The sequence below is a fragment of the Necator americanus genome, chromosome I, assembly GCF_031761385.1.
Source record: "Necator americanus strain Aroian chromosome I, whole genome shotgun sequence".
In the NCBI taxonomy this organism is placed as follows: Eukaryota; Metazoa; Nematoda; class Chromadorea; order Rhabditida; family Ancylostomatidae; genus Necator; species Necator americanus.
In genome coordinates, this window is record NC_087371.1 from 11,686,512 (window position 1) to 11,711,234 (window position 24,723).

The 24,723-nt window shown below is 42.3% G+C and overlaps 6 protein-coding genes across 11 annotated transcripts; 3 read left to right on the top strand and 3 right to left on the bottom strand.

Annotated features, from left to right (window-relative positions):
• Nucleotides 1–65: 65 nt before the first annotated feature.
• RB195_005185 (uncharacterized protein) lies at nt 66–449 on the top strand (the record flags this gene model as incomplete). 2 transcript variants are annotated; one of them, XM_064177532.1, is made up of 1 exon in its annotated part: nt 66–449. In XM_064177532.1, the coding sequence occupies one exon, from the start codon at nt 66–68 to the stop codon at nt 447–449; it is 384 nt and encodes a 127-aa protein (XP_064034657.1). The 2 variants fall into 2 exon arrangements, with proteins under 2 accessions (XP_064034657.1, XP_064034658.1); XM_064177533.1 differs by having other exon boundaries at nt 72–449.
• A 3,098-nt stretch (nt 450–3,547) lies between these two features.
• On the bottom strand, nt 3,548–9,024 carry RB195_005186 (uncharacterized protein; the record flags this gene model as incomplete). Of its 3 annotated transcripts, none has more annotated exons than XM_064177536.1 (24): nt 3,548–3,562; nt 3,624–3,737; nt 3,793–3,939; nt 3,994–4,077; nt 4,145–4,324; nt 4,413–4,541; nt 4,593–4,726; nt 4,780–4,896; nt 5,082–5,173; nt 5,253–5,405; nt 6,047–6,145; nt 6,242–6,437; nt 6,496–6,703; nt 6,762–6,899; nt 6,963–7,114; nt 7,174–7,318; nt 7,441–7,511; nt 7,589–7,863; nt 7,922–8,019; nt 8,072–8,191; nt 8,245–8,388; nt 8,453–8,524; nt 8,614–8,706; nt 8,968–9,024. In XM_064177536.1, 24 exons carry the CDS (start codon nt 9,022–9,024, stop codon nt 3,548–3,550), a joined length of 3,033 nt encoding a protein of 1,010 aa, XP_064034659.1. The 3 variants fall into 3 exon arrangements, with proteins under 3 accessions (XP_064034659.1, XP_064034660.1, XP_064034661.1); XM_064177535.1 differs by having other exon boundaries at nt 5,082–5,185; XM_064177534.1 differs by having other exon boundaries at nt 5,082–5,185; nt 7,441–7,523.
• Nucleotides 9,025–11,225: 2,201 nt separating this feature from the next.
• On the top strand, nt 11,226–11,845 carry RB195_005187 (uncharacterized protein; the record flags this gene model as incomplete). Its single annotated transcript, XM_013435606.2, has 2 exons — nt 11,226–11,492; nt 11,780–11,845. 2 exons carry the CDS (start codon nt 11,226–11,228, stop codon nt 11,843–11,845), a joined length of 333 nt encoding a protein of 110 aa, XP_013291060.2.
• A 1,276-nt stretch (nt 11,846–13,121) lies between these two features.
• Nucleotides 13,122–20,492, bottom strand: RB195_005188 (uncharacterized protein; the record flags this gene model as incomplete). The annotated part of the gene is made up of 4 exons (XM_064177537.1): nt 13,122–13,229; nt 13,295–13,381; nt 19,243–19,370; nt 20,450–20,492. The coding sequence occupies 4 exons, from the start codon at nt 20,490–20,492 to the stop codon at nt 13,122–13,124; spliced, it is 366 nt and encodes a 121-aa protein (XP_064034662.1).
• On the bottom strand, nt 13,831–24,416 carry RB195_005189 (uncharacterized protein; the record flags this gene model as incomplete). Of its 3 annotated transcripts, XM_064177538.1 has the most annotated exons (9): nt 13,831–13,905; nt 18,717–18,803; nt 18,977–19,064; nt 20,127–20,226; nt 20,450–20,604; nt 20,832–20,905; nt 23,402–23,516; nt 23,837–23,915; nt 23,981–24,038. In XM_064177538.1, 9 exons carry the CDS (start codon nt 24,036–24,038, stop codon nt 13,831–13,833), a joined length of 831 nt encoding a protein of 276 aa, XP_064034663.1. The 3 variants fall into 3 exon arrangements, with proteins under 3 accessions (XP_064034663.1, XP_064034665.1, XP_064034666.1); XM_064177540.1 differs by lacking the exons at nt 13,831–13,905; nt 18,717–18,803; nt 18,977–19,064; ... (1 more) ...; nt 20,450–20,604; nt 20,832–20,905 and adding exons at nt 23,028–23,104; nt 23,303–23,345; nt 24,242–24,416 and having other exon boundaries at nt 23,981–24,169; XM_064177539.1 differs by lacking the exons at nt 13,831–13,905; nt 18,717–18,803; nt 18,977–19,064; ... (4 more) ...; nt 23,837–23,915; nt 23,981–24,038 and adding an exon at nt 24,177–24,416.
• RB195_005190 (uncharacterized protein) lies at nt 20,732–21,444 on the top strand (the record flags this gene model as incomplete). Its single annotated transcript, XM_064177541.1, has 2 exons — nt 20,732–20,888; nt 21,116–21,444. 2 exons carry the CDS (start codon nt 20,732–20,734, stop codon nt 21,442–21,444), a joined length of 486 nt encoding a protein of 161 aa, XP_064034664.1.
• Nucleotides 24,417–24,723: the final 307 nt, after the last annotated feature.

The window sequence follows — 24,723 nt, forward strand, 5'->3', positions numbered from 1 at the left end:
GAGGATGGAGGAGTACAACTTGAAGGCTCGTGGAAACGTCGTCATACATGTACCTCTGACGTTCCATGAACATGGAGAACGAACTGAAAGAGGAACTGAATCAAAGAATGAGAACAGCATGGGCAAAATTCGCACCCGTCAGGGAAACTACGGACCAACTGGCGGACCAAGATCTTCGTGCTCATCTGTTCGACTCGAGAGTTCTTCCAGCGCTCTGTTACGAAGCGGAGACGTGGGCAGACACCGCTGCCACGTCTAAAAAGCTACTTACTACCCACAGAGCCCTTGAGAGATATCTTCTGAAGTTTAACCGGCGCACACAATATCTAGCCGGTCTTCGCAGGTCCGACTTAAGAGGAATGCCCCGTATTCGCGACACAGCGGAAAAGATATCGAAAGCAATGCCTAGATGGACCGGTCACATTATGAGAAGAATCGACGATAGATAAACTAAAAGAACGCTAGCGTGAATCCCAAGAGATGCTCTCGAGTGAGACCGCCGGGTATGGATACTGAGAGCTCAGCTGGATACGGTTCAAAGACTTCGTCAACGTCACTCACGAAACTTGAGAACATCCTGGATGACAATGGCGAGGGAACGAAGCGAGTGAAGAGATGCTGGAGCCCCCACGTCCAGTGAAGAAGGGCCATCTAAGTATCTAAGTAAGTAAGTAATATAGATCTATATAACAAAAGCAAATACAGCAAACAGAACAAAAACACGACAAAGAAACTTGAAAAGGCGGAATAATCAGACGCTGCCCAGTGTAGTTGGGGAAGGGGGAACTCTGACCCACCTAAATCGTTTCCTTCCTACTGTATTCGGAGTGACTGTTTGAAGAGAATCGTGGCGGAAACTTCACTGTGCCAGTACTGTACCTGCACTCAAAGCTAGAAGAAGGCGATGGAGCACAATAACCGCCAAGACGTCTATAGAACGTGTTAGCCGTTCTCTTCGTCAAATCTTTCATTTGCTTAATGGGTGCCTCTAACTTGCTGACTCTTCGTGACTTAACTCATATTACTGATTATCACTTGGCCGGAACATGCATCGAAGTCTCAGGAGGAATTCGGCAAATGACTCGCTGATCGTGGATTGCTGTGGAGGTAATGATTTTGTCCCAACCACAGAAGTCCAGTTAAAGTCGCGAAACAGACTAATGTGAACAGCCTTCATAAGGGCTAAGCCAATGCCCCTTCTTAGGGCCACCAACTTGCGAATACCAATCGAAAATATTTGAATAGAAGTTGTTGCATGCATGCTTAGTGCTCCTGGAACACATGATATGATTTAGTTATTTATTTCTCGTAAGCTTGTTCGGAGTAAAAAGTAGTTGGGGATGCCCACTCAGTGACGCACTTGTTTTTGGAAGTAAATAACTAAATCAGTCGGGGCCCTAAGACCTAAGCATTAGTCTTTGAGAATCTATGACATGTAAGCTAAAGTTACTAAGACAAAAAAGTAAGACAGATCGTCCAGAAGTAAGGGCGCCACTGAGTGGCCCCACAACTACATTTTTCCCTTGTTTTGAAGATTTGGTGAAGTTAAAACAGTAGTAGTTCCAGCTCTGTCTTCCTTTTTAATTAGTAGCCTCAACCTACATCGTGGATCCTCTATAACTGCTGCTTAAGCCTTAGGGCCACGACTGACTCAGCTACCCTTGAAACCCTTGAAGCAAAAATTTACCGCGCATGAAATTGTTGAAGCTGGTACCTGGTGATGGTTTTGACTAGTTGAAATTTACAGTTCTCTCATCTTATCTGTTCAAGCTTAAATTACGTACATATGCAAAATGTATATTTCTTCAGTTTTTTCTTCTTGATTGATTTGGTTGAGCTGTAGCTAAGAATAGTATTGGTCTTTTTATTAATTTTTAGCTAATTTTTCGGTGTTATCACCTTCATGAGAGCCTGCAAAATCAACTACTCAATTGTGCTTTTTGACCTTTTTCGCGCTCTGAGTGCAGGTGCAGTACTGGCAAAGTCGGAGTTCCTACCACGATTCTCTTCAAATGGTCACTCCAGATACAGTTTGATTTGGGTGTGCCAGAGTCTCTCGAAATCCAAGCTTTCCACGCCGCTCGAAGCACACCGTAGAATACGTCATAGAAGCTTTAACATAGAAGTTACAATACTACTTTTCGAGTCCAATATCATAGCACACAGTGCCCCCGGGACATTTTGGATAACTGCTAAAAGTACAAAAATGAACAGAAAGGATGAGTGCATTGCGATCACAAACGAACCCCACGTCAAGATCTGTTTGGTTCTCCATCTACGAGACAACCCGCCAGGCCTCACGAAAACCTTTGTGACTCATAGTTTTGTACGTGTTGATCTGCTACGATGCCGAGTTTTGCAAATGAGGTAAGGACCACCCGACATGCTATCCTTTGAGTTTTCCTATCGTTTGAATACTTTGTGCAGGGTGATAAATGTGTTTGGGAGGATAAATCACCAATGGCCCTGATTTTGCAGACTCTCATGAAGATGATAACACCGAGAAATTAGCTAAAAATTAATAAAAAGACCAATACTAGTCTTAGCTACAGCTCAACCAAATCAATCAAGAAGAAAAAACTGAAGAAATATGCATTTTGCACATGTACGTAATTTAAGCTTGAACAGTTAAGATGAGAAAACTGTACCTCTCAACCAGTCAAAACCATCACCAGGTACCAGCTTCAACAATTTCATGCACGGTAAATATTTGCTTCAAGGGAGCTCTCTGTGGAAATTCCAGCTTGAATAGGAAGGATAAAGTGTCTGGTGTTAATCAATCCGCTTGGGATGCGCCCCCATGTTCATTCCAATTCAGAATAGTTCAAAGTTTACGTACGTGTAACTGGGCTATTAAATGACCTGCGGTGGCTAGCCTATGTGCCAAGTCATTGTCTTTTATCCTCCCAGACAAGTCTGATACCAATTTATCGACCCCGGAGGGATGAAAGGCTTGGTGAGTACTAGGTCCGACTCGAACCTCCGATCGATCGTGCAAGAAGCGGAACCTCCAGCCGCTACACTACACCCGCCCATCAGCTTGAATAATAGATAGGTTAATTTACTCTCGACCATTTCCTATCACAATGTTACCCAAACTGTGTGATTAGGCTTTGCACATGAACTTCCATGAGTGCGGATGTCTTTGATCATAGTCTACAATGCAGCAGTCCTTTCATGATGCACAGCTGTAGCATAGTTTTTGCCACCTCAAAATTGCCGTACGACTGTGACTAAACACACAACAAAATCAAACCAATCGGGAATAGAAAACTTTAATGTCAACAATAAATAAAATCTGAATTGCCAGAACATGAACATTCGCTACTGTTTGATCCAAATAACGAGGACTGTGAGAATTGCACTGACGAATTTATTACAACCCTCACAACAACTTATGACTTCAGACAACACCGATTCATAGAAACGAGTGATTAAATGTTACGGTTCCAGATCATTTCAAAATCATAGTAAAATGAAAACATGACAATAATATAAGAATTCAAAATCCAAACATGATACAAGAACAATCTGAATGCGCTCCATACTACTTTGAACCGCTCTGAAATTATTTGATATGAAATTCCACTACACATAAAAACTGAAGACAAAAAAAAGCTTACCGGACGTGCGGCGGCTGCAGCAACAAACTTGTCATGGAATTCTTTTGCAATCTCAGCTGTTTTGAACTTGGCCGTAAAGATTTCGTCCGTGCCTTCCGCTGATTCAGAGTAATCCTATACAAAAAGACGTAAAGATGCAACACTGGTAATGAAATAAGCTTGCGCTGACCCTGCAAATCCAGTTGTAAACATTTGGCATCCCTTTTTTCTCGTTCAATTCAATACTCGGTAGAATGGCAAAGTTTGCACAGACTTTATGCACTTGTTCTCTGCGCATGACAACACGATGCGTATTGTTTTTGGGATTGCGCAAAATCTGGAATCAACATCATAGAGTCGGGATAAAAACTGTGCGCCGATTGTAGCTCACCTTGATCTCCCCAACGCCACGCTCTTTATTTTCCTTGGTCTCTTTAATGAAACGGAATAACTTTGCCCGTGCAGTGAAAACAGTCTGAAAAGAGTTTGTTTGCAAGTAGTTAAAAGTTGAATATTTGTGTACCTCCAAGGAAACAACTCACCTCTTCCTCCTCTTCGCCAGTTACTACTTCTACGAGATCAGGAAGGGGAATTACGGGTGCAAAATGGACGTCTGGCTCATACTCCTCTTCAGCTCCGCGTTCGGCCCCTCCATCTTCGTTATCTCCTTTCGGTTTAGTCGAGTCTCCTTTACCTTGCTCCTTATGATCAGTTATAGCTAGCTGAAACTGTGGATGTTCAGCACATAAAGACAAACCAATTGAAAGAACAGAATAAAAAACAACAAACAGCGAAAAGTAAAGGAAAAACCTTGCTCTTAGCTTGTGCAGCAAATTCAGCTTGGGCCTTTTGTGCATTCGCGCTATCAAAAATTGATCCAGTCGACGATTTGGCGAGGCTTGCGAACGACAAGTTGCTACCGAAGCCACTACCGAACACCTCAAGTACATAAATTGAGGGCAATTGTGGAAAACATCACTCAACTTTAACCTTTTGTTCCGTCTTCGACTGCTCAGCTGCCTTTTCTGATTCTTTTTTCTCTTCTACAGGTTTGGAACCTCCGAAAAGTTTAGTGCCACCAAAAAGTGAGCTGCCCGTACTAGGAGTAGAGGTGGCTGATCCAGCTAAACGAATTTCAAGTAATTGTTGTTCGAATGATAAGTGCTTCATTGCTTACACTGTTTAAAAGAGAACGTCACAGGACTCGCAGCAGCAGTTGTCGTAGTTGCAGATGTAACAGTTGAAGCGGAATCCGGTTTTTTAGCAAACGAGAACGTAGGTAACGTAGATCCTTCTATACAATAAATACTGTTAACTGGGACTAACCTACTCTGAACGAATCCTAGAAGACAACAATAGCATCGCGTAGACAACGTATGTCATTAGAATGAACACATAAAAGAGATGGAAATAACATTTTGTAACGGCTTGTCGTACGACTTGACGTGAGATTTACAGGAAAAGGTGGCATGAAAACACCTGTGGTTGTCTTCGTCACTGCTCCGCCAAAAATAGACGGTTTCGATCCGAATGCAAACCCTGTAGTTGGAGTCGACCCAGAAGTACCAGTACTTAAAGAAGCACTGCAATCAACGCAAACGTTGCAGGTGATATAAACACAATATCACAATGAATAAATACAAATCGAACCCAAACAAGGATGATTTGGGAGTAGTCGACGTCGACGTTGGGGTCTGCGCATCTTTCGCAGCAGCTGCTGCACTCAAACCAAAGGTGAATTTCTGCTGTGCCGCTCCTCCACCAGTTCCTCCGAGAGGGATAGTTGATGCCGGTAAGATTGATCTAAGAAGCAACATTGATCTGGGGCTCACTAGCTTTGCAGCAATGATTACGAGCTAAGAATAACATTATGACTTTCCATATGGTAAGAAGTTTTAGACGAAACAATGCTCAAAACTTCTGCGAGTGCCAAGTGAAAATAAAATAACACATGAAATAATTAGTTACTACCACGATCAAAAATAATGTGCTGACTGAGAAGGGCAATAACAGAAAAAGGAATAAACATACACATTACGAAGTGAGAAGTGACACTTTTACAGTACATTATAAGTTCTTGCAAAGTTGTTTCTTACAAAGCGGGTGAGTAAAAGGAAGAAAGAAGAAAATGAACATATAAGGGGTGTCGAGGGCGTAAAAAGTTAGTGATCACAGCTGTTCAGTAATCAAATGAATTATCACTGGATAACTTTACAGGTTAGATTTGAAGACAGTGTACCACGAATCTAACGTGGTAAAGGTTCCCCAGGGGAAAACTAGAGGTGGTGTTGTAGATTTCGGTGGTTGGATCAGATTAATACTTCAGTTCGACAGAATGTTTTTTCATATCTTCTTCTCAAGACCTCTATATCGCTTCGTAAGATTCTACGCTGGGAAAGAGAAACAAGCAAAATACATCTGGGGAATGCGACAGAAGAACTTACTTTGTCGCGGGTGCGGCAGTCTTATCGCCTCCTTTAGCAGTTCCACAACATGGACATTTGTCAGCATCCGTTCGCGAATAGCATTCGGGACATTCCCACCTGAACACCATATGCCTGACGAAAAACCAATAACATTATCTCATTTTACATTCTCCTTGACTACATTTGAATAGATGGAAACGGGAATGAACATACTGTCCGGGCTGTAGTTTAAACTGATCTCCGTATCCTTTCTGTGAGACTGGTGCAGGTTGATCATCTCTTTTCATGTCGTTTTTATCCTCTGATACTTTGGTATCCTTTTTCATATCTTTATCTTCACTGCTTTCCTTTTTACTTTTGTCATCATCTTTCTTCACTTCAGTTGGAGCAGTGGACTTCACAGGAGTTCCTGAACAACTTTTCGTTTTTTAAACAAAAAGAACAAAAAAGTAATTAATATACCGAACCGTGCCCAGCCTTCTTAACAGCGTTTTCAAACACTTCTTTGAACTTATTTGCTACTTCCACGCTAGCAAATCTTGCAGAGAGCTTCTCGTGACTTTTTTGTTCTTCGGAAAAATCTTCACAATACCACATCATCGCTTTTTCTTGACGAGGCATAGATTGAATTGTCATTCCAGGAAGCAACTGATGGTTCGCACATACTTTATGCACCTTAACAGCGACATAAAAAATGTACCCGGTGAGATGGGTTCTTTACTATGACTCCAACCTGCTCTCTTCGCATCACGATACGACATTTATTGGTGTTTGTGTTCTCCAATATTTTCATGGTTCCAGTTCCACGTTCTTTCCATTCCTTTGTTTCATCAGCGTAACGGTATAACTTACAGCGCTCTTCGAAAAGTACCTTAAATGTGTACGCTGAGGAAATGAATGGACATTATCAAAGAAAAAATCATACACAACATACCTTCTCGTCCTCCTCACCAGTAACCACTTTCACTAATTCTGGAAGTGGGCACACAGGTTTGAAATCAATTTGTGGTTCGAATTCGTCAACATGCTCTTCTTCTTCGTGACCGTCATTCTGCTCTTTCTTTACAATACTTTTCGATTCTGGAGCTGAAACTACGAAGGTAAACAATCACTTTTTTTTTCGAAAAAAAAGTTCGTAAACTAACTCTTGGAGAACACATTCTCTGTTGGCTTTATACCGGAAAAGATAGTAGCTGAAGATTTTGTGTCGGAAGCTGCAGGAGGAGTTGCAGGTGTATTTGGTTTTGGCGTTATAAATGAAAATGCGGGCTTAGGAGGTGTCGATTCAGTCTGGAAACCCACTCATTAGCTTTTGCAGCCCTATAAATTCCAATGTAAAATCCGGAACTTTTGAGTGGAATTAATCAAAAAGAAAAGATTGGACAACCTTTTCCATTCGCAATATAACTAACCTTTGGAGCTTCTACTTTGCCCGGTGGTACAGCTGCGGTGGCTGCCCCAACTTTGGGAGATTGGAAGATACCTGGAAATATAGCTAAAATAAAAAACAACTGATACTTATCATTACAGAAAATGATGAATTTCAACCAATAAACGAACCAGCGAGTGAGCTAGCGGTGGTAGTGGCGGTGGATGCCGATGTGTGAGATGTCGTTGCGACTGGTGCAGCACTGGAAACAACAGCGGGAGCAGAAATAGAGGCAGGAACAGGAACAGAGGCAGGAACAGGAACAGAGGCGGGAACGGGAACAGAGGCAGGAACTGGGACAGTAGCAGTAACAGGTGGCACGGCCGCAACTGGAGGGGCGACTGTGGGCGGTTTTGGGACTGCTGGAAGACTGGGAGGAACTGGAATCATTGTGGCTGGCTGCTGGCTGAAATGCTTGAATCTCTATTTCCGAGTTTCCATCAAAAAATTTTATAAATCGAAACCTTTGAGGCATAGCTCCAGGAATACCCATGGCACCCATTCCAAGTCCTGTTTGATTTCCAAAGAAGCCGGCTGTAGGAGCAGCCACTGAACGCATTCTCTGAAAAGTAAAGTTCACTTCATAGCATGTAGAACGAAAATAACTATTTCACCTGTTGTTCTTGGAGCTGCTGCATGTAGTAGGCCATATATTGAGTATGAGCAGTTAGATCGTTTGGTACAGCAGCAGGAGGTCCGAAAAAACTACTCGCCGAAGCAGCATTAGCATACGCCTCAAAATTTGAGAGGGATTATGAAAGACCAAAACAATTAAGCTTAAACTTACAAGCTGAGCAGGGGTAATGCGAGGCTGCTCACTAACTTTTGGAGGTGTGTGAGATGCGACACTTGTGTCCCTTATTAGTAACGTTTTGATCAAATCCATCAGTCGTTCAACTTCGTTAGCATGAGTCGTTCTCAGGTCATCGACCTCAAAATTTGCAAATAACTGTAGAAACTAAGCGGACAGATGTTCACCACACCAAAATACACACCTGTTTCTGAGCGCGGTCGTCGGTTCGTCTTAGATCTTCTCTCAGCGACTGTGTGCAGTTGTGCACCTCCGCCTAAAGAGCAAAGGAACTTAGTAGAATTTCGGGATATATCAAAAGATATGGTTCCAACACAAAAGAAACCAGTTAAACAGTTAAACAACCTTTAGTGCTTCCATTGAATTGACAACGGTTTGGTATTGATTAACAAGATGTTGCTGCATATCTACCACATTTGCCACTATCCGAGCCATCACCTAGACAATAATTTTAACACAGTAATGAACTCACACATAGTTATTCAGCTCATATCTATTTTATTATTCATTTATGAGAACAGATGAAAGCTCCTGTTTTGTTTCAATATTCAATGTTTTACTGTTGGATTTCTGGTTTCATCCAATATTGTCTAATTTTTCGCAAAGGAGAAAAAAGTGGGAATGATTCTCAAAAATAGTATTAGAAAATTCTGACACATCTAACCACATGCTGGGAACCAACGTTAGCAAAATCCTCACCGGTGCGCCCGGATTAGCCGTAGAGACTGTAGACAGGAAACTGTCATTTGGATTCATTACTGTCAACACAGACAAAGAAATTAACTGAAAAATCGAAATTGAAAGAGGAAAAATCAGAGCAGAGAACTAAAAAATCGGTAACAAACACATTACAAGACTCCAACGAATGAAAAAAGCATGAAGAACAGACGAAAGTCAGTAAATTTGCAAAGTTTTGTAAGATATGCTAATGTTGCTGCTGAACAGGCAAATCATCACGTCTGCAATACAAAGAAGCGGGAATTCTAATGAGGATCAACATAACGAAGCCGGCTGTCAAACCAAAACAAACAGGCTTCGCCTCAGCAGCACAAATTCGATCAAGATCTCAGAAAAAAAGAAAAAAACTGTTCAAATTTGACGATTATGTCAAAAAAAAACCCTCTGCTGAATGAAGAAGAAGAGGACTGAGTTCGTGACCAAATACTTTCTCGGCAAACTTTATGCTTTGTGATGGAGTTATCTCTGGTGCAGATGATGAATATATCAGTAATACTCATCGTTGCATTATCTTCGCACTGTTACAGTGCTAATTACCACAGTAACCCTTCTGCATTCCTTCAAAATGGACTTAGGTTGCAAAACTAACACTGCATTCGTAAACGGCACCTCAGAAAACCTACGTATGCAAGCATAAGTCATCATTCAATCCTGTTTTAAAAAGAGAAAACTCAGTGGTCTTGCTGCACTCCGTTATTTCAGCTGTTCCCAAATACGTTCAAGTAAACATTCAGACACAAATTTAAACAATTATACAGATCAATTGTCCAGCGATAAAGGCATCTATCAGGATCAATGTTGAAAATGCCCACCTTTTCGCAAAAGTTGTTTGTGCAAATCTAACCTATAAACTGTGCCCTGTGAAGCTATCATCACCCTTCTGTGTGTTAAACTGACACTAACAGCAAGGGAATAGAGCCTAGAGAATCAAAAAATATGCATCAGGTTCCCATAAAATATGGATACGCTACCTTACTGTAAAATGAAACGAACCTAACAATAATATTCAAGCAAGAACCTAATAACCTCTTCCAGCGGAAATTGAGAAAAAGAGAATCTCCTTCTTTCGAGCACCGAATGTCCAGAAAGCAAAAAAGTAAGATAGAACCGTCATAAGACGACTCTTAGCACTTCCCATCACAAAGAAAATAAACTGACAACACGTCGGGACTGGTTAGCTTTTCGTACGAACAGCAAGACATGTTAAACGACCACAACAAGGGAAAAGACGAACACCATCGAAACAAACGAAAGCGAAAAATAACGAAATGACAGCGCTGTTTTCGAAATGTGGCGCATTTTTTCATATTAAAGGTGAAATCGTTGGCGATAGGATCGTATCGGGACCTTCAGTTCAGTTTAGCTCGCTGGAGCCGAGCCAGGACTGCAACATTTCCTCTTTTTTCTCCTTGAAATGTTCCACTTAAATGTTTTTCTTGTTCTTGACATATACATCTCTCTTCCCAACGTTGATATTTCTGCACCTGGAGTGATGGTGAAATCCAGTCGCTGTCAATATGAATAGTGAGCATGGGATCTCATTTCTTTTTAGTTGAGTTCGAGCACTGTTGAAGAAAGGATAGAAAGAATATGGTTCCGGTTTAGTTAGTCAACCTTCGCGAAATGCCGATATAGTGTCACTTCGGACTGGGCACTTTTCGGAGCAGTCCGGACGCTTTTAAATTGGGTTTTAAAAAATACAGAATCTTATAGTTTGACCTCAGAAGCTTCACAGTTGATTTTCTCTGTCCGGCAAGTGTTCGAAGTAGTGTATTTTCTAGGAATATCTGCGAGAGAATTGCGCCGTGCTATGGAGATAGAATAGTATAAAATGAGGGATGGATACTGTGATTTGACTTCACTAATACGTGAATGTTTGTGTAGAAAATGTGAATGTTTGCTCGCAAATCCTATGTAATCGTGTAATTTAGCTTAGATAGTTGGACCTCTTGAAACGCGCGTAAAAAAAGCTGGACGCTTGAGATGAGGGATTATCTAACATATGTTGGGATCTCGCCAATGAGTTCTTTTGAACTGTGCTTTACTTTATGGGCCGCTAGTATGGAAATCCTGACAATGTCTGCATAGGATAGAGATAACAACAGGAGAATCCACCTTTCCCTGTGAACCTATACCAAGCACTTTCGATATGTTCTAATCATATTACAGATGTACTGAACCTCTAGACCTCTCACGACTTTTATATGCTCTTTTTGTAGATGGCACTAAGAAGGAGAGATGAGTTCGACGACATTCCTGATGACGAACTTGAAGAGACGCTTTTTGAACGACTTGAAGGACTCACTGAAATGGTCCCAGCGAGTCTTCGCAAAGCCATCACAAGTGGTGCATCATGGAGTGCTTGGGGAGTGAAAAGTCTGTGGTATGTCACTCGTCAAGCAGTATGGATAGGAGCTACCACTTCACTTATCATGTTTTTGCCCTACATAATTGAAAAAGAGAGAAGCGATTTGGAGAAAACTCAGGTATGATCATTTCATTCGGCTGTGTGGGGAAAATGTAGTTTGGGGGAGGCCACTCCGTGGCGATCTTATTTCTATTTATTTTTCTAACTTACTTTTTCCTCTTTGTAATTTTTGGTCATATGTCATAGATCCTCTAAGGTCTCGACTGATTTTGTTTTTTAATTCTAGAAATAACAGTGCCACTGGGAGCCCCCCTCCCCCAAACTACATTTTGACCGGCTGTGTTCATTTTCAACTTGTTTTCTTCTTATTAATTTTATTCACCTACAAACATGTGGTCAGTACAGGTTGCACAACAACGTCAAATGCTTCTGGGCCCTTCGGCAGCACTACAGGCCGCTAAGCAGCACTAAGCTTTCCCTATCAGGCGACGTGTATCCTCACCTAAGTTATGTGATCTTCATTTTGCTTCTCTCGATTGGAACACTTGCTGTCTATAGGCGACTTTTCGATTTTTACGAATGTATGAATAGTTTATATTATTGACTTATCTGGAATTAGTCAATTAACGCTAGGTTGTTGTTGTTGTTGCACTACTGCCAATGTTTTAAATAAAATTGTTGTCGTTCATCAAAATGTATAGGCATTGAAATCTGGCAAATAAACATTGGAAAGACGCTTATCCGATGTTACGGTATATATCACAGAAGCACTTTGAGCATTACAAGAAGGAATTTAATCATTTTAAAATTAATATTTCAGGTTGACATAATCTTGTTGTTGTCAGAAACAGAAGTTGTACGTTGGAAAAGCACCTCTGACGGAGTAGTATAGCCAACCGTTTGACTTAGATTTCTTTTCATTTCTAGCTGACGGTTTTTAGGGACTGTCTTCTCTAATGACACAGTCGACTTGTCATCGCTAATATTTGTCAGATTACGACCTTCCGGCAAGCCCCCAACAACATAATGCATGTGATTCCTTAATCAAGTGCCGCCCAAGTGGCACTTGATTAAGGAATCATATGCATTATGCTTGACGCGTTCAGGCGGGAATACCACTAGCACTAAACATTACGTATTTTACGAATTATCCACTCCACCGAAGTTGACAGCTACTGGTGATGGTGCACTTTGCCACAGATGAAACTCATACATTTAGGATTCAAGAAAAATGTGATCCTATCTTTTTTTCCAAACAATTCACGATTTCTGGAAACAACGTATCATGATGCATTACCGACCAAAGGCCCGAATCCCACTGAGAATAGTATGGACCCACGAGCTTAAACAACTTTAGAAGAAAGTGAAACAACTTCAGCACACCAGCCCATCTCTTTCTGAAAAGCATCACTGGTTAAGAAAAGAGTTGTGGAACACGTTGCGAAAGAGTTGAAATTTCAATAAATGATATTTCATGCGGCTAGACACTTCATTGTCAAAGTTATCACAAGATCACATGCATAATTTCCAATAAAGCTTTTGCGGCGGCGTACAACATATATCAAAAGCAAGAATAAGATCATTTTTGAAAAAAAATAAGAAGAAAATAGGTTCGATTCACAGACATATTTACAGAGCAGCACAAGATACCAGAGGGAGCGTATAAACAGGTACATAAAAAAGGTATACATAAAAAAAACATCTCCATAAAGATGCATTATGCCAACTAGTTATTTATGCACGTTCATTACAAAATCAAAACATGTTGCTTCGAGATCGTTTCCCTCTTTTGTTGTTTTTTTTTTCCTACTAGCTTTCTTGTGTATTCCAACCCCTGCATCCTAATATTGCATCCCTGGAATAGAATCAGTCGGCTGAATAAGTTAGGCTATTTTGCTGACATTTTGCTGACAGACCTACCGTGTTACACGTACACTTCACTGAAGGGGATTTGAAATTTCGCGCCCAACAAAACTTTTTCCAGGATTGAACGTAAAGCACGAGCACCTGTAGAAACACCTATACTCAAAATTAACAGAATTGATTGTCATTTAGCCAATAACTCTATTTAATCCTTCAAAAAAACTTGTCTTTCTTTCCAATGCTAACTGTGCAACTTCCTGCAGAGCTTCGAAAGACCAACACGTGCAACGGAACAGAAGTAGAAGAGAGTCATCCCCTTTTAAGACAGAAATATTTTTAATAACTGGTAGCTTTTTATGCAATTCCGTAATATGTTGCATAACTTATCTCGGCTCCTTCTATTCTACGAATTTCTAAAATGCTCTTACTTTTGATGAAAACTGCATCATTTATATAGTAAAAAAAGTGGTGGATTTTTGTTCACAGATGTAATTCGCATTCCCTTCGCAACGTTTTTGAAAAAAAAATGTTCACGTTATCATATTCACAATCAGCATATGATAAAATCACCACTTTGGAGCAGAGCGCAGAACTTAGGCCACATCCAGCATGGCTTTGTTGATCCGCAGATAGGTCACATCGACTTCATCAATTTTTGCCTGCTTTCGCTGTAAATGGAGCAGAAACTTTTCAGCTGACATTTTATTATATGCTGATTAGAATGTGATTTCCACAAATTCATTGACTTTTATGCATTTTCTTCCTCGACCTAATGATGCCGTTAGGAAAATCGTCGTACGCCTACTACGAATTATCGTAATCATCTCTAGGAAAAAACATCGATCTAATCGATTTTTTGATTTGTGTTCACTTTCTTGCAAGATTCAGTGAGAGTTTGCTAACTGGGGATTTAACATCCACTAGCGGCAAATATGGTAAGCACCCTGGGCAAAAATGTCGATTCATTTCTTCGCATTTTTTGTTTAGTGCTTTACTATGAGTATTTCCTTGTTTTTTTACAGCTGTTCAAAATGAAGTGGAATAAAGTGCATGGTGTTGACCAATCCCTATCGGGATGCGTTTACGCGTTCGACTTCAACTCAGACTTCGTTTGAGGTTTATGAACGTCAGTGCAGCCTTAAAATGACTTTCGGGAGCAGGTCGATATGTCAAGTCAGTGTTTTTACCCTCTCAGACAAGTCTAGTACCAACTCTGGAGGTATGGAAGCCTTGATTTGCAATAGGGAGGATTCAAACCTCCGATCGCTTGGGCAGTAGTTAAGAAGTCCGCTGAAGCCGCATGGTCGATGTTTCGGAACAGTCCTAGTGCACTCCAAATCCTTCATTCCTCGGGCGTCGATAAATCGGTACCAGACTTGTCTGGGAGGATAAAACACTGATTTGATTCATCAGCTGGCTTCCGCAAGTCATTGTATAGGCGTTCCAAAACTCTAACGATTACGAAATGCAGTGAAAACACTTTCCACTGCATTTCGTAATCGTTAGCCGGTGTTGGTCTTAATTTTCCAGTGCAACTGGAAAATTAAGGCTAACGCAAATATTCACATTGGTTTGATATAATTTTTCTAGCTCTTCAGAAAGAGAAGTTCGTGTGTTTATACAGCTAGTAGCAAATAGGTTCAACCGCAAAAGAAATCGCGGCAACTTTTCAAACGGAGAAACGTGAGTACAAAAGAAGCTCCGTGCCAAGCAGTGGAAGACGCGTCTGCACTGGAGAATCACGCCCGCGGCGATCACCAGGCTGAATATACTCAGCCCAAGTATATGCTCCCTGACAGCAAATTTTTGTGTGCTGCTCCAAAGATAATCACGCCATTTTTTCGAATACTCGACACTTTGATGTCTATAGAAACCCACGTTGTCGGTAGCTAATTGCAGAACTGGAAACCGACCAGCCAGCTTAGGCACAATTCCAAACTTAACCAGGTCCACTTGTTCAGCTTTCGAGTACAAATAGTCAGTACTCGAAAAATTTGCATAAAATGTTGGCCACATGATGAAAATTTAGAGCAAACCACTTCACATATAAGAGAGTGAATTCTCATAGCTTTCAAATGAACATATTGTTATCTCTATTTTCAATCACTGTTCTTTTTGTAAAGGATGTTTCTTTCCTCGGTTACAATTCTTTCTACAGCTCTATAGTAGAGTCAAAACGATATGAAGCATGGTGTAGTTGCTTAGGCGGCTGCGCTAGAAGCGGCGTGGTAGAGCATTTGCGGTTAGAATCGAGTGAGAACCACTATCTATCGCTGCAGTTTGCGACGGTCCCACCTCGGTTCCGACTGCTGCCTCCACCGCGCCGCTTCGAGCGCAGCCGCTTAAACAACTCCACCCTGTCGTTTTCACCCGACTATACCTCATATTGTTTAGAGAAGAACTTACGCTTGCGAAATTTGCATACAATTAAATAAAAACCTGACTTATGTTGTTCCTACTTGTTTTTCCGATAGCTGGTTGCGAGCGTACCGTTGCAGCACAACTAAGATTTGGCTTCCAACCCGCAGACATGTTGTAGGAAATTTTGCCAGATACGACGATTCCCGAGCCTTCAGTTTCAGCCGCTCTAGTTGGTGGTCATTTCTGATGCCAGTACGATGAGTTTCAATTGTAGTATTGTAATATAAATAGAGAGAAAACAAAATTCGTAACAAAAGCTCGATTTGAGAACTCGTGCTCAACTCCTGAATAGAAGACACATTACATATCATCCCGCAGAAATTTTCTTCGAGAATATTTGAGGCGGGCTCAGAAACGTGCACTTAAGTTTCCGCCGATCTCCATTCTGGTGTAGAACAGGTAATTTAATTTTAATTAATTTACGTGCTGAAAAACACCCAATTATTCTCGTATTCTCGGAAACGGTGTAGTGTAGCGGTTAGAGGTTCCGCTTCTTGCACGATTGATCGGAGGTTCGAGTCCGCCCTAGTGCTTACCAAGCCTTTCATCCCTCCGGAGTCGACAAATTGGTACCAGACTTGTCCGAGAGGATAAAAAACACTGACGTGACACATCGGCTAGCCACCAGGTCATTATATGGGCCATTTACAACTTCGTAAACCTCAAAAGATTCTGAATTGGAATGAACGCGGTGGCGGCGCATCCCAAGCGGATTGATTAACGCCAGACACTTTATCCTTTATTATTTATTCTCTATTTTCATCTTTTTTTTTCATTCCTGCTGCCAGCAACGCTCCGCGACTCCACACATACTCGTGCCTGCCGAGATCAGAAAACAAAAATTTGAAGAAATGAAGTAACCAACCGTGGTCCAGTAAGCAACTACGTTTGAAATGATCCTACGACTTCCAAGAAAATTTCTACGGGAAATTCTGAGAAATGCATTGAAATCAGGGCGAACGTTGATCTAGAGACTTCTGAAGGATGGAACGTTCTAAGAAGGAAAGTTGAAAAAAATGAAAGTTTACTGTTCCTTTCATCACTTGTTCAGAATCAAGAATCGAACTTCACAATCTTTTTGTTTTACGATTGAGTTTTCGCAAAATAAGTTTGTTGAGTAATCGAATCAAAAAAAAGTACCGAAGAAGTCGATTCCATTGAGCTGACTGGAAACAACCTTATCCAGACCGTTAAGTGCACCTGATGTAGTGAAAAAGATATCTAATGTATCTACCTAAATGTTACGGGCTGGACTTACACAAAATCATCGAGGATTCCTTCCTCAACCAACGCAGAAACCAAAAGTAGGTGCCTGTACAGCGATCTCCGGTGATCTTTTTTGTTGGACATGTTTTTGGTTCAATTTTTACACGTACTACACCACCCCTCAGAACTTTCAGCAGTGCACTTTGAACGTCTTCGCCATTGACATCGCGACTATTTGATTTCTTAGGGAAAGTGGTAATCTGCAAGAAGAAGCATTAACCAGAAACTGTTCTATAATTCTACGGGAAATTCCATAGTCAAGAAAAATGTGTTGAGGTATAGAGCATTTGAACATATGCAGTTGGGTCAAAACGACATGAAGCACGGACAGTTGCGTAAGCGGCTGCGCTCGACGCGGTGGAGCTTAGCGGTAGGTATCGTGTAAAGACGCTCACTACCGGCACCCCTCTCTGCAGTTCGCCATGGTCCCACCTCGATTCCAACCGCTGTATCCACCACACCGCTTCGAGCGCAGCCGCTTACGCAACTGTCCGCGCTTCATGTCGTTTTTACCCGACTATATTTTTATCGGATCTGATAGTAATGCACCGACACTTTCTACAGTAAGATTCCAATAAAAGTTAAAGTTTCTGGCGTTAGTCAATCTGTTTGAGCGAACGTGTAACTGGCCTATACAATGACTTGCGGTGGCTAGCCGATCTGTCAGTTCAGTGTTTTTATCCTCCCAGACAAGTCTGGTACCAATTTATCGACCCCGGAAGGATGAAAGGCTTGGTGAGCACTAGGGCGGATTCGAACCTCGGATCGATCGTGCAGGAAGCGGAACCTCTAACCACGGCACTTGCACCCGCGCTAAGATTTCAATAAGATAAGATAATTACCGATGCATCTTGATAACGCTCAAAGATTAGAAAGGCTGTACCGATTCTATCAGTTGTATCGCTGTCCCATAATGCAGCATTGTACATGTTCATTATCGCATACACGGTCCAACAGACACCATGTATAGCACAAGTACGCCATCTAGCCAGTTATCTCACACATATGAAGTTCCACTGACAGATAGGTGTATATAGTCGGATCAAAACGACGTGAAGCTCAGAGCAGATGTGAAGTGGCTGCGTACCTAACGGGTACGCTGGTGCGCGAATTTGGTTCAAAGGCATCACCCCACGAATCTGAGGTGGTTACGGATTTCAGGTGGAGTATTCGTATACGGGATCGAAGGTTATAGAGAGAAGGATGATCCCGTCCATTTCTTCCTAACTGCCGTAAAAAACGGCCCGGAAGATACGGCTTCGGGTGTTCCGGCGCGCTATTTTCTACAAGGAGTTCGATTGGAGCGCGCCAGTCTTGTACACGCGTCGCATCTTCCGGGCCGTTTTGTTATGGCAATTAGGAAGAAATGGACGGAATGACCCCCCTCTCCATAATCTACAATCCCGTATACGAATACTCCACCTGAAATCCGTACCGCCTCAGATTGGTAGGGTGATGCCTTCAAGTGAAAAGGGGTGGGGAGGGAGGTACCAACGCTGCAGCTCGTCACCTCGATCCCTGCTGCTAGTTCTATCGCGCTGCTTCAAGCTTTACATCTTACGCAACTGCCCCCGAGCTTCATACCGTTTTGATCCCGACTATAATTCTACCAGATTCTGAACTTTTTCACCCCTAGAAGAAATACAGCCATGAGAGAAAAAAAAACCATTTCCAGCTTGAAGCCCCCTAAGTAGGATGCGCTGAGTTTTTGCTTCAAAAAAAAAGAAAAAGGGAATTGCTTGTAGATTGTTAATGATGTGTCAAAAGAGCTAGACCAATTCATAAAACTCACTTTGTCGGTTTCGTCTAGGAAGAAAATTCCTTGTTCAGCCTTTGCGATATTTTCATCTACAAGTACAAGTTCATTAAGGAAAAAATACTGAACAAGACTTAGTCGAAAACTGCGCATGGACACTTTCGCAAACTGCAGCGATGGGTGGTGTCAGCAAAGGTTTCACCACGCTCCTATCCGCTACGCATCCCGGAAGCGCCTCGAGAGAAGCCTCGTACGCAATTGCGTACGTGCTTCATGTCGTTTTGACCCTACTATACCTCGATTGCACTTTGCACATCTTCCCCGACATATCCTGCCTGAGTCATTGATGTACAGTCACAAAGAGCCATAGAGACATCGCGAATTCTTAACGACGGGAGAATATTAGAAAAGAAAGACGAAGGATGACCCATCAAAATCAGCAGTAGATTAGCACAAAAATGCAAAAAAAAAGAAAGAAAAGAAAGCACTAGCTAGCAACTAGCACTAACTAACGGAATAACTGTAAATTTCCAACTTGATTTGAGTATGCATTAGAGGTTACCTTGCTGAAATCTGCGTGAGGAACGTTTTGCCAACTCTTGATCTTAAGGCGGACTTTGTGTTTTTGTCTGAGATATTCATGAATTTTGCCAGTGCGAGTCCAGTTGGGATCGGGTGGATCGTAGATACCTGTGTGAATGTTAATAAGGTATTACAGCACTATTATACTCCATGTTTCGCTGATACGAGACGAAGCAACAAGTATGAGGCATTCGTTACCATATCAAAACCTCTGTTGGTTTTACATAAGGCGGAAGCCGTAAGGTGCCACATAGAAACCTGAGCTCAGAAGCAAAAACATCTTAATAGCACCTTGGCAACAAGAGAAATTGATTACGGGTGTGTCTAAACTATCTAAGAGAAAAAGAAAGACCACTATGAATTCCATCATAATCCATGAACTATGCAAGAACATGTGAATGGGTTGATTAACGCAAAAGTTCCCACTTCCCATCCAGCTCACTGCATCACAAAACCCAAAGGAGTAAAGAAAGGTATTATTGTGCGATTGCTAGGAAATGAGGCGAGGATCGGTGACGGTTTTGAATAGTCGACAAAAGCAAAAAGCAAATGAGGCGGTTCCGTTTCGGAACCTCTGTAAGTTTTGATCAACGGAGTGCCTAAGCTTCACAGTTACGGTGCGCGGTGACCTGTTACACCATCGAATCATCTAAGGTAAATACATATCAACTGTTTTTTGAGTATGCTATGCATCTAAGTACTTCTGACACAAACCGTCCATGTCATTTTCTTTGTCAAAACCGCGCAGGTGACGAAAACGCCAAAATGTTAGTACTAAATGGAGAGGTATAGTTGTCATCACGAACTACTCAGTCATGGATCGCTACGGTTGGCTGAAAACGGCCTGGAACGCTGTGCAGTTACGTAAGCGGCTGCACTCGCAGCGGAGCAATGAAGCTTGGATTTGAGGTCGATGCGAGACTTTCGCGAGCTGCAGCGTAGAGTGGTGCTACATGTGCCGTGACTAAAATTCAACTGTAGTCAAAATGGAAACTTTTCAGAAAGTTCTAACAAGCTATGCGTCAAAAAGTAAAAGATAGTAAAACGCCCATCAAAGAAAATGAAACCTTCTCCAACCAAGTTTTTTGCGACATTGCCACTGATCTAAAGCTATAAAATTCTGAATGGGCGGTATGATTGTCGGGCCTAATGAGTAGAACAAATACGTCAAAACCAAGACAGCTGACCTGTAAAGGTACCGCCTGTGCATTCGCATTCTCTTTGATGCATAGCTCCAACTCTTGTTTCTATGTTATGGAGAAGACGTCGATAGTGGTGATAAACACCCACTGCAAAGACTTTCTTCGCGTGTTTCTGACCGATGGCAAAGAAATCCAAATATCTAAGCAAATAGCAGCAGCTTTACGTAGAGGTATTAAACACATAGAAATCAAACATTCAGGTTCAGAATAATTCGCAGCGTCAAAGCATAGAAACCCTCCATCCTACTAAGACACAACAGAAGCAAAATGAAAAGATGCTCGCCTGCCCTCAACACTACCGAAGGAGTCGCTGTCGAGGAGCAACCCAACCCATCTTCAGGGAATACTGAACAACACTTTGCTGAACCTATAAAAGCCATCAGTCCCTGGACTCGAGGATGTCCAACGACCAACGGACACCGCGGTCACCGAGGAAATAGCCTAGAACCGTCACATAATCCAAGAAATATCTTTGCTACATGTCGTGTGTAAGGTCTTAGAGCGGATGATCCTGGATCAATTTATCAAACATCGCGAAGAAACCATTCGTGATGAACTAAGCCTGCTTTCACCCGGGTCTATCGACGATTGACCAGGTGTTTATTGTGTTGAGCGATCGAAATGTGACAGCGGTATTTGAAGTCTCTACAGTTGGCTTTTCTGCACTTCGAGCCGCCTTCGACTTTCCTCATCGAGACCGTCTTCTCAACGCGCCACGCGCCTATGCTATTCCAGGAATGTTCTATCGGCTAATCGAGGACATGAACAGAAGAACAACTGCCGCTGATCGAAAACCAACCGGATTTACTTCACCGTTCGAAGTGGATACTGAAGTAAGACAAGGAACTGTCGCAGGACCTCTTTTGTTCAACTTTGCTGTCGATGATATCATCCGAAGAACAGTTGAGCAAAGCCCTGTTGATTGGTTCTTGCATCATTTCGATGTCCTTTGGTCGACCTCGAGTACCCCTACGATGTAGTAACATTCACTTCAAGCAGCACGATGTTGCAACATGTCGTCGACCTTGTATCGAACTTAGCTGCAGCATACTGTTTACGACTCCATCTTGATAATGTAAGTAAATATGGGTCTCTGCAAGACCTCAGCAGGGGTCAGGGTGAACGGACGACCAACTGAACTTCTGGACGAGTTCTGTTATTTAGGTTGCATGCTGAAAAACGACGGCAACTACGATAGAAATGTCCAACAAAGATGCACTAAAGCAAATTCTGCACTCATCTCCTTAACGAAATGCCTGTGGTCGACACCATTGCCAATGAGATCAAGCTTCAAGTCTAAGTATCCGCAACTCGCTCTATCATGATCTACGGACCGGAGACTGGTGCAGTACCGCCAACGACGATGGAGAAGCTCGACTGCATGGAAAGAAAGCTGTTTAGATGGATGTCTGGTTGCTTTTCCGCAATAATGTGCCAAACAAAGAACTTTACTCGAAGAAGGAAAGAATATGTACCGACGGATGACGCGAGGTAAACATCAACGTATCGTCCGGCTTCTGAAGTAGTCACAGGAACCCGACTTCGCTTCCCTGGTCACATTGTAAGGAGACCATAGGATCGCACTGTCCGAATTGTCTAGAGGATGATCCCAGATCAAAACTGAAGAAGGTCACCTGGACATAAAAGAAAGTTCTGGACGGAAGTGGTGAGGGAAGACCTGAGGAACTTGGCATCGATAGGCAGTTCAGGCGACATAAAGTTCCGACATAAAGTTAAAATTAGGGAACAGCGACGGATGGACATATTCTGTGCGAGCTCTAGCGGAGGACCGAAAAAGATAGACTCAAATATTTTTAATAACGACTCACCTCAACGAAAACGCGGATATACCGCGTTACGTCATAAAAACCCCCGTTCAAGTCAAGTCAAAGTCAATTCATAGCATCAGCCACGTTGAGAGGAATCAGGCCAACCCAAAAAGAAAATGTCACTAAAAAGGTCAAATTACTCTGGAAATGACAAGAGGACGCGTTACGAAACGGAATGAGAAAGTCCTAGCTTCCCTTTGTTTTGTTCTTTCTAACAGTAACACGTTTTCTTTGAACCATGAGAGCAAAACAAGATGAGTTTATAGTGTGGTCTGTATGAGCCCAATTTTACAAGAAAATCGACCAGAATAGAGAAAAAAACAATAGTATAAGGTTGCGAATAATCATCTCTTACCTGTCATTCACATGTGATCTTACTCTTACTGTTCTGCTCTCAGTCTTCTTCTCTCTTCTTAAACAGGTTTTTATGTAAGAATAAAAGTTTAGTAATGAAACTCCGAACTTCGGCAGTACTTTAGGTTAAATGCAAGAACGACCGAAGAAAATGTGACTGAGCTAGCGAGCGTAATAGCAATGGTAAGTCAACTTTTAGATATAAAAGATCTGAATTACACTATGTCAACACGTCAAGATCGATTTCCTTCCACTTCTATCCTCCATTGCCGCATACGGTAGCGATTTGATTTACCATCTAGTCAAAACGACCAGCGGCCTAGTGAAATTCCGTGAGCGGTTGCTCTCGTATTGAAACATCCGCTATCTCCAATCGGAACTCAGAGATGAATAAGTATCACCCATTCTTCTGCGCAATTCCACTCGGCTTCAGGTCGTTTACATCCGACTGCAGCCGCTAAATCTTAGGGATTCAAGAACACTGAGTTCTACAAGTAGAAGGTTAATCCCCAGTTTAAAATCCCCGTTGCATAACATCCAAAAAAAAACAGTGTCTCACTCCCCATTACAATGTCTACCTTGTTTTTTGAGCATCTTTTGCAAAAGCTTCGTGCAAATATGACAGAAATTCCGTTCGAGAAATTGGAGTACTAACCTCGTTGAAGTATGGCGGGTGCCTCTGCTGATTCCCTCACCTTCTTGCAACCGAAAGTAGATTAACTCTTATGAAATGTCATGAAAGTTTAAAGTCTACCTCGAGAATGGCGACCGACGCTGACATTTCAATTTCGTCAGCAACGAACTTGTAATTCTCATATGCTGATGAGGAATTCTCTCTCACCCACATTAGCTTGGGAGCTTCAATACATCTACAATAACAATGGGTAATAACCGTTCAAAATCATTTCGCGAATGAAGGAAGAAAGATGCAAAGACATCCAAAATTGACATTTCTCGTGAATACGACAAGCTATGAACTCACTTTCTCTGTTTTGGAGGTCTTTTGCAGTCCCTCGCGAAATGGCCGAAGCGGCCACAGTGGTAACAGTTGGGCTTTAAACCCCCCCCACCCCTGGTATCATTGCTTCTGTGGATTTTGCCTCCCCATGAGACCGTATTGACTTCGGGCATTTGTGCAAGAAAGGGCTGGTTCCCTCGAGGAGCGGGTGCCCACGCCGCTCCTCCGTACCGAAAGGGCTGACTGGGAGGCATATACGGGTGCCTCCTAGTCTTCCACGCTGCTGTGCGCGGGACTGCGGGTTTCTTATCTGAGCAGATTCACTGTGTAACAGAAACATTCTATACTCTAATGAACTTCCCATAGAGCACATACCTTCCTTCTTTTTCTTTTCTCTTAAAAAAGCTGCCAGAATAGGATTAGTAGTTTGCATGCTTTCCGTTCTTGCGTGCTGGTCGTAGAAATCGAATACGTCTGGATCAGTATCGGCTATAGTCAATAGTTCATTCCTTTGTGTCAATAATGTGATAGCTCGGCCAAGGCTATTCCTTATGTCGAAGTCGTCTGGAGCTCACTCCATCAGAGGAGTCAAAACACTAAGGACGCTTGAATTGAATTCGAATTGCCTGGCAAGACCAGGCTTAGTGAATATCGGTTTCGAGGACGATGATGGAACCGTCGACTGTAGACCGGTCGCTGCTGGTGCTGAGCTCCTGTTAGCATGTGCCCGCATTTCTTCAAGCTCTTCGCGAGATATTTGGACGAATTCCGTAGATGCTTCGGGAATAAACTTTTCTCCTTCTCTGGGCATGGTGCTCACGCGACCCAAGTTGAGCTGACGAAATATCCGAAATGGCGATTGTCTCCACGATATTAGGCAAAACCTCCGTTTTGAATTCCACTGGACGAGCGGAAAAAGTAAAGCCAGAGAGAAAGTCAGAAAGAACGGATGTTCTCCCAAAAACTCATAGGACTAGAGGCTTGCAACCTGCCCATGGGTTTTAAATTTTTTTGCATTTCACAGTAATAGAAAAGTCTCCTGGTTCCAGAGGAAAGCCTGGTACGGTAGCGCCAGGAAGGACGGGGCTGCAGGAGTCATATAGGCTACCGAAACGGGA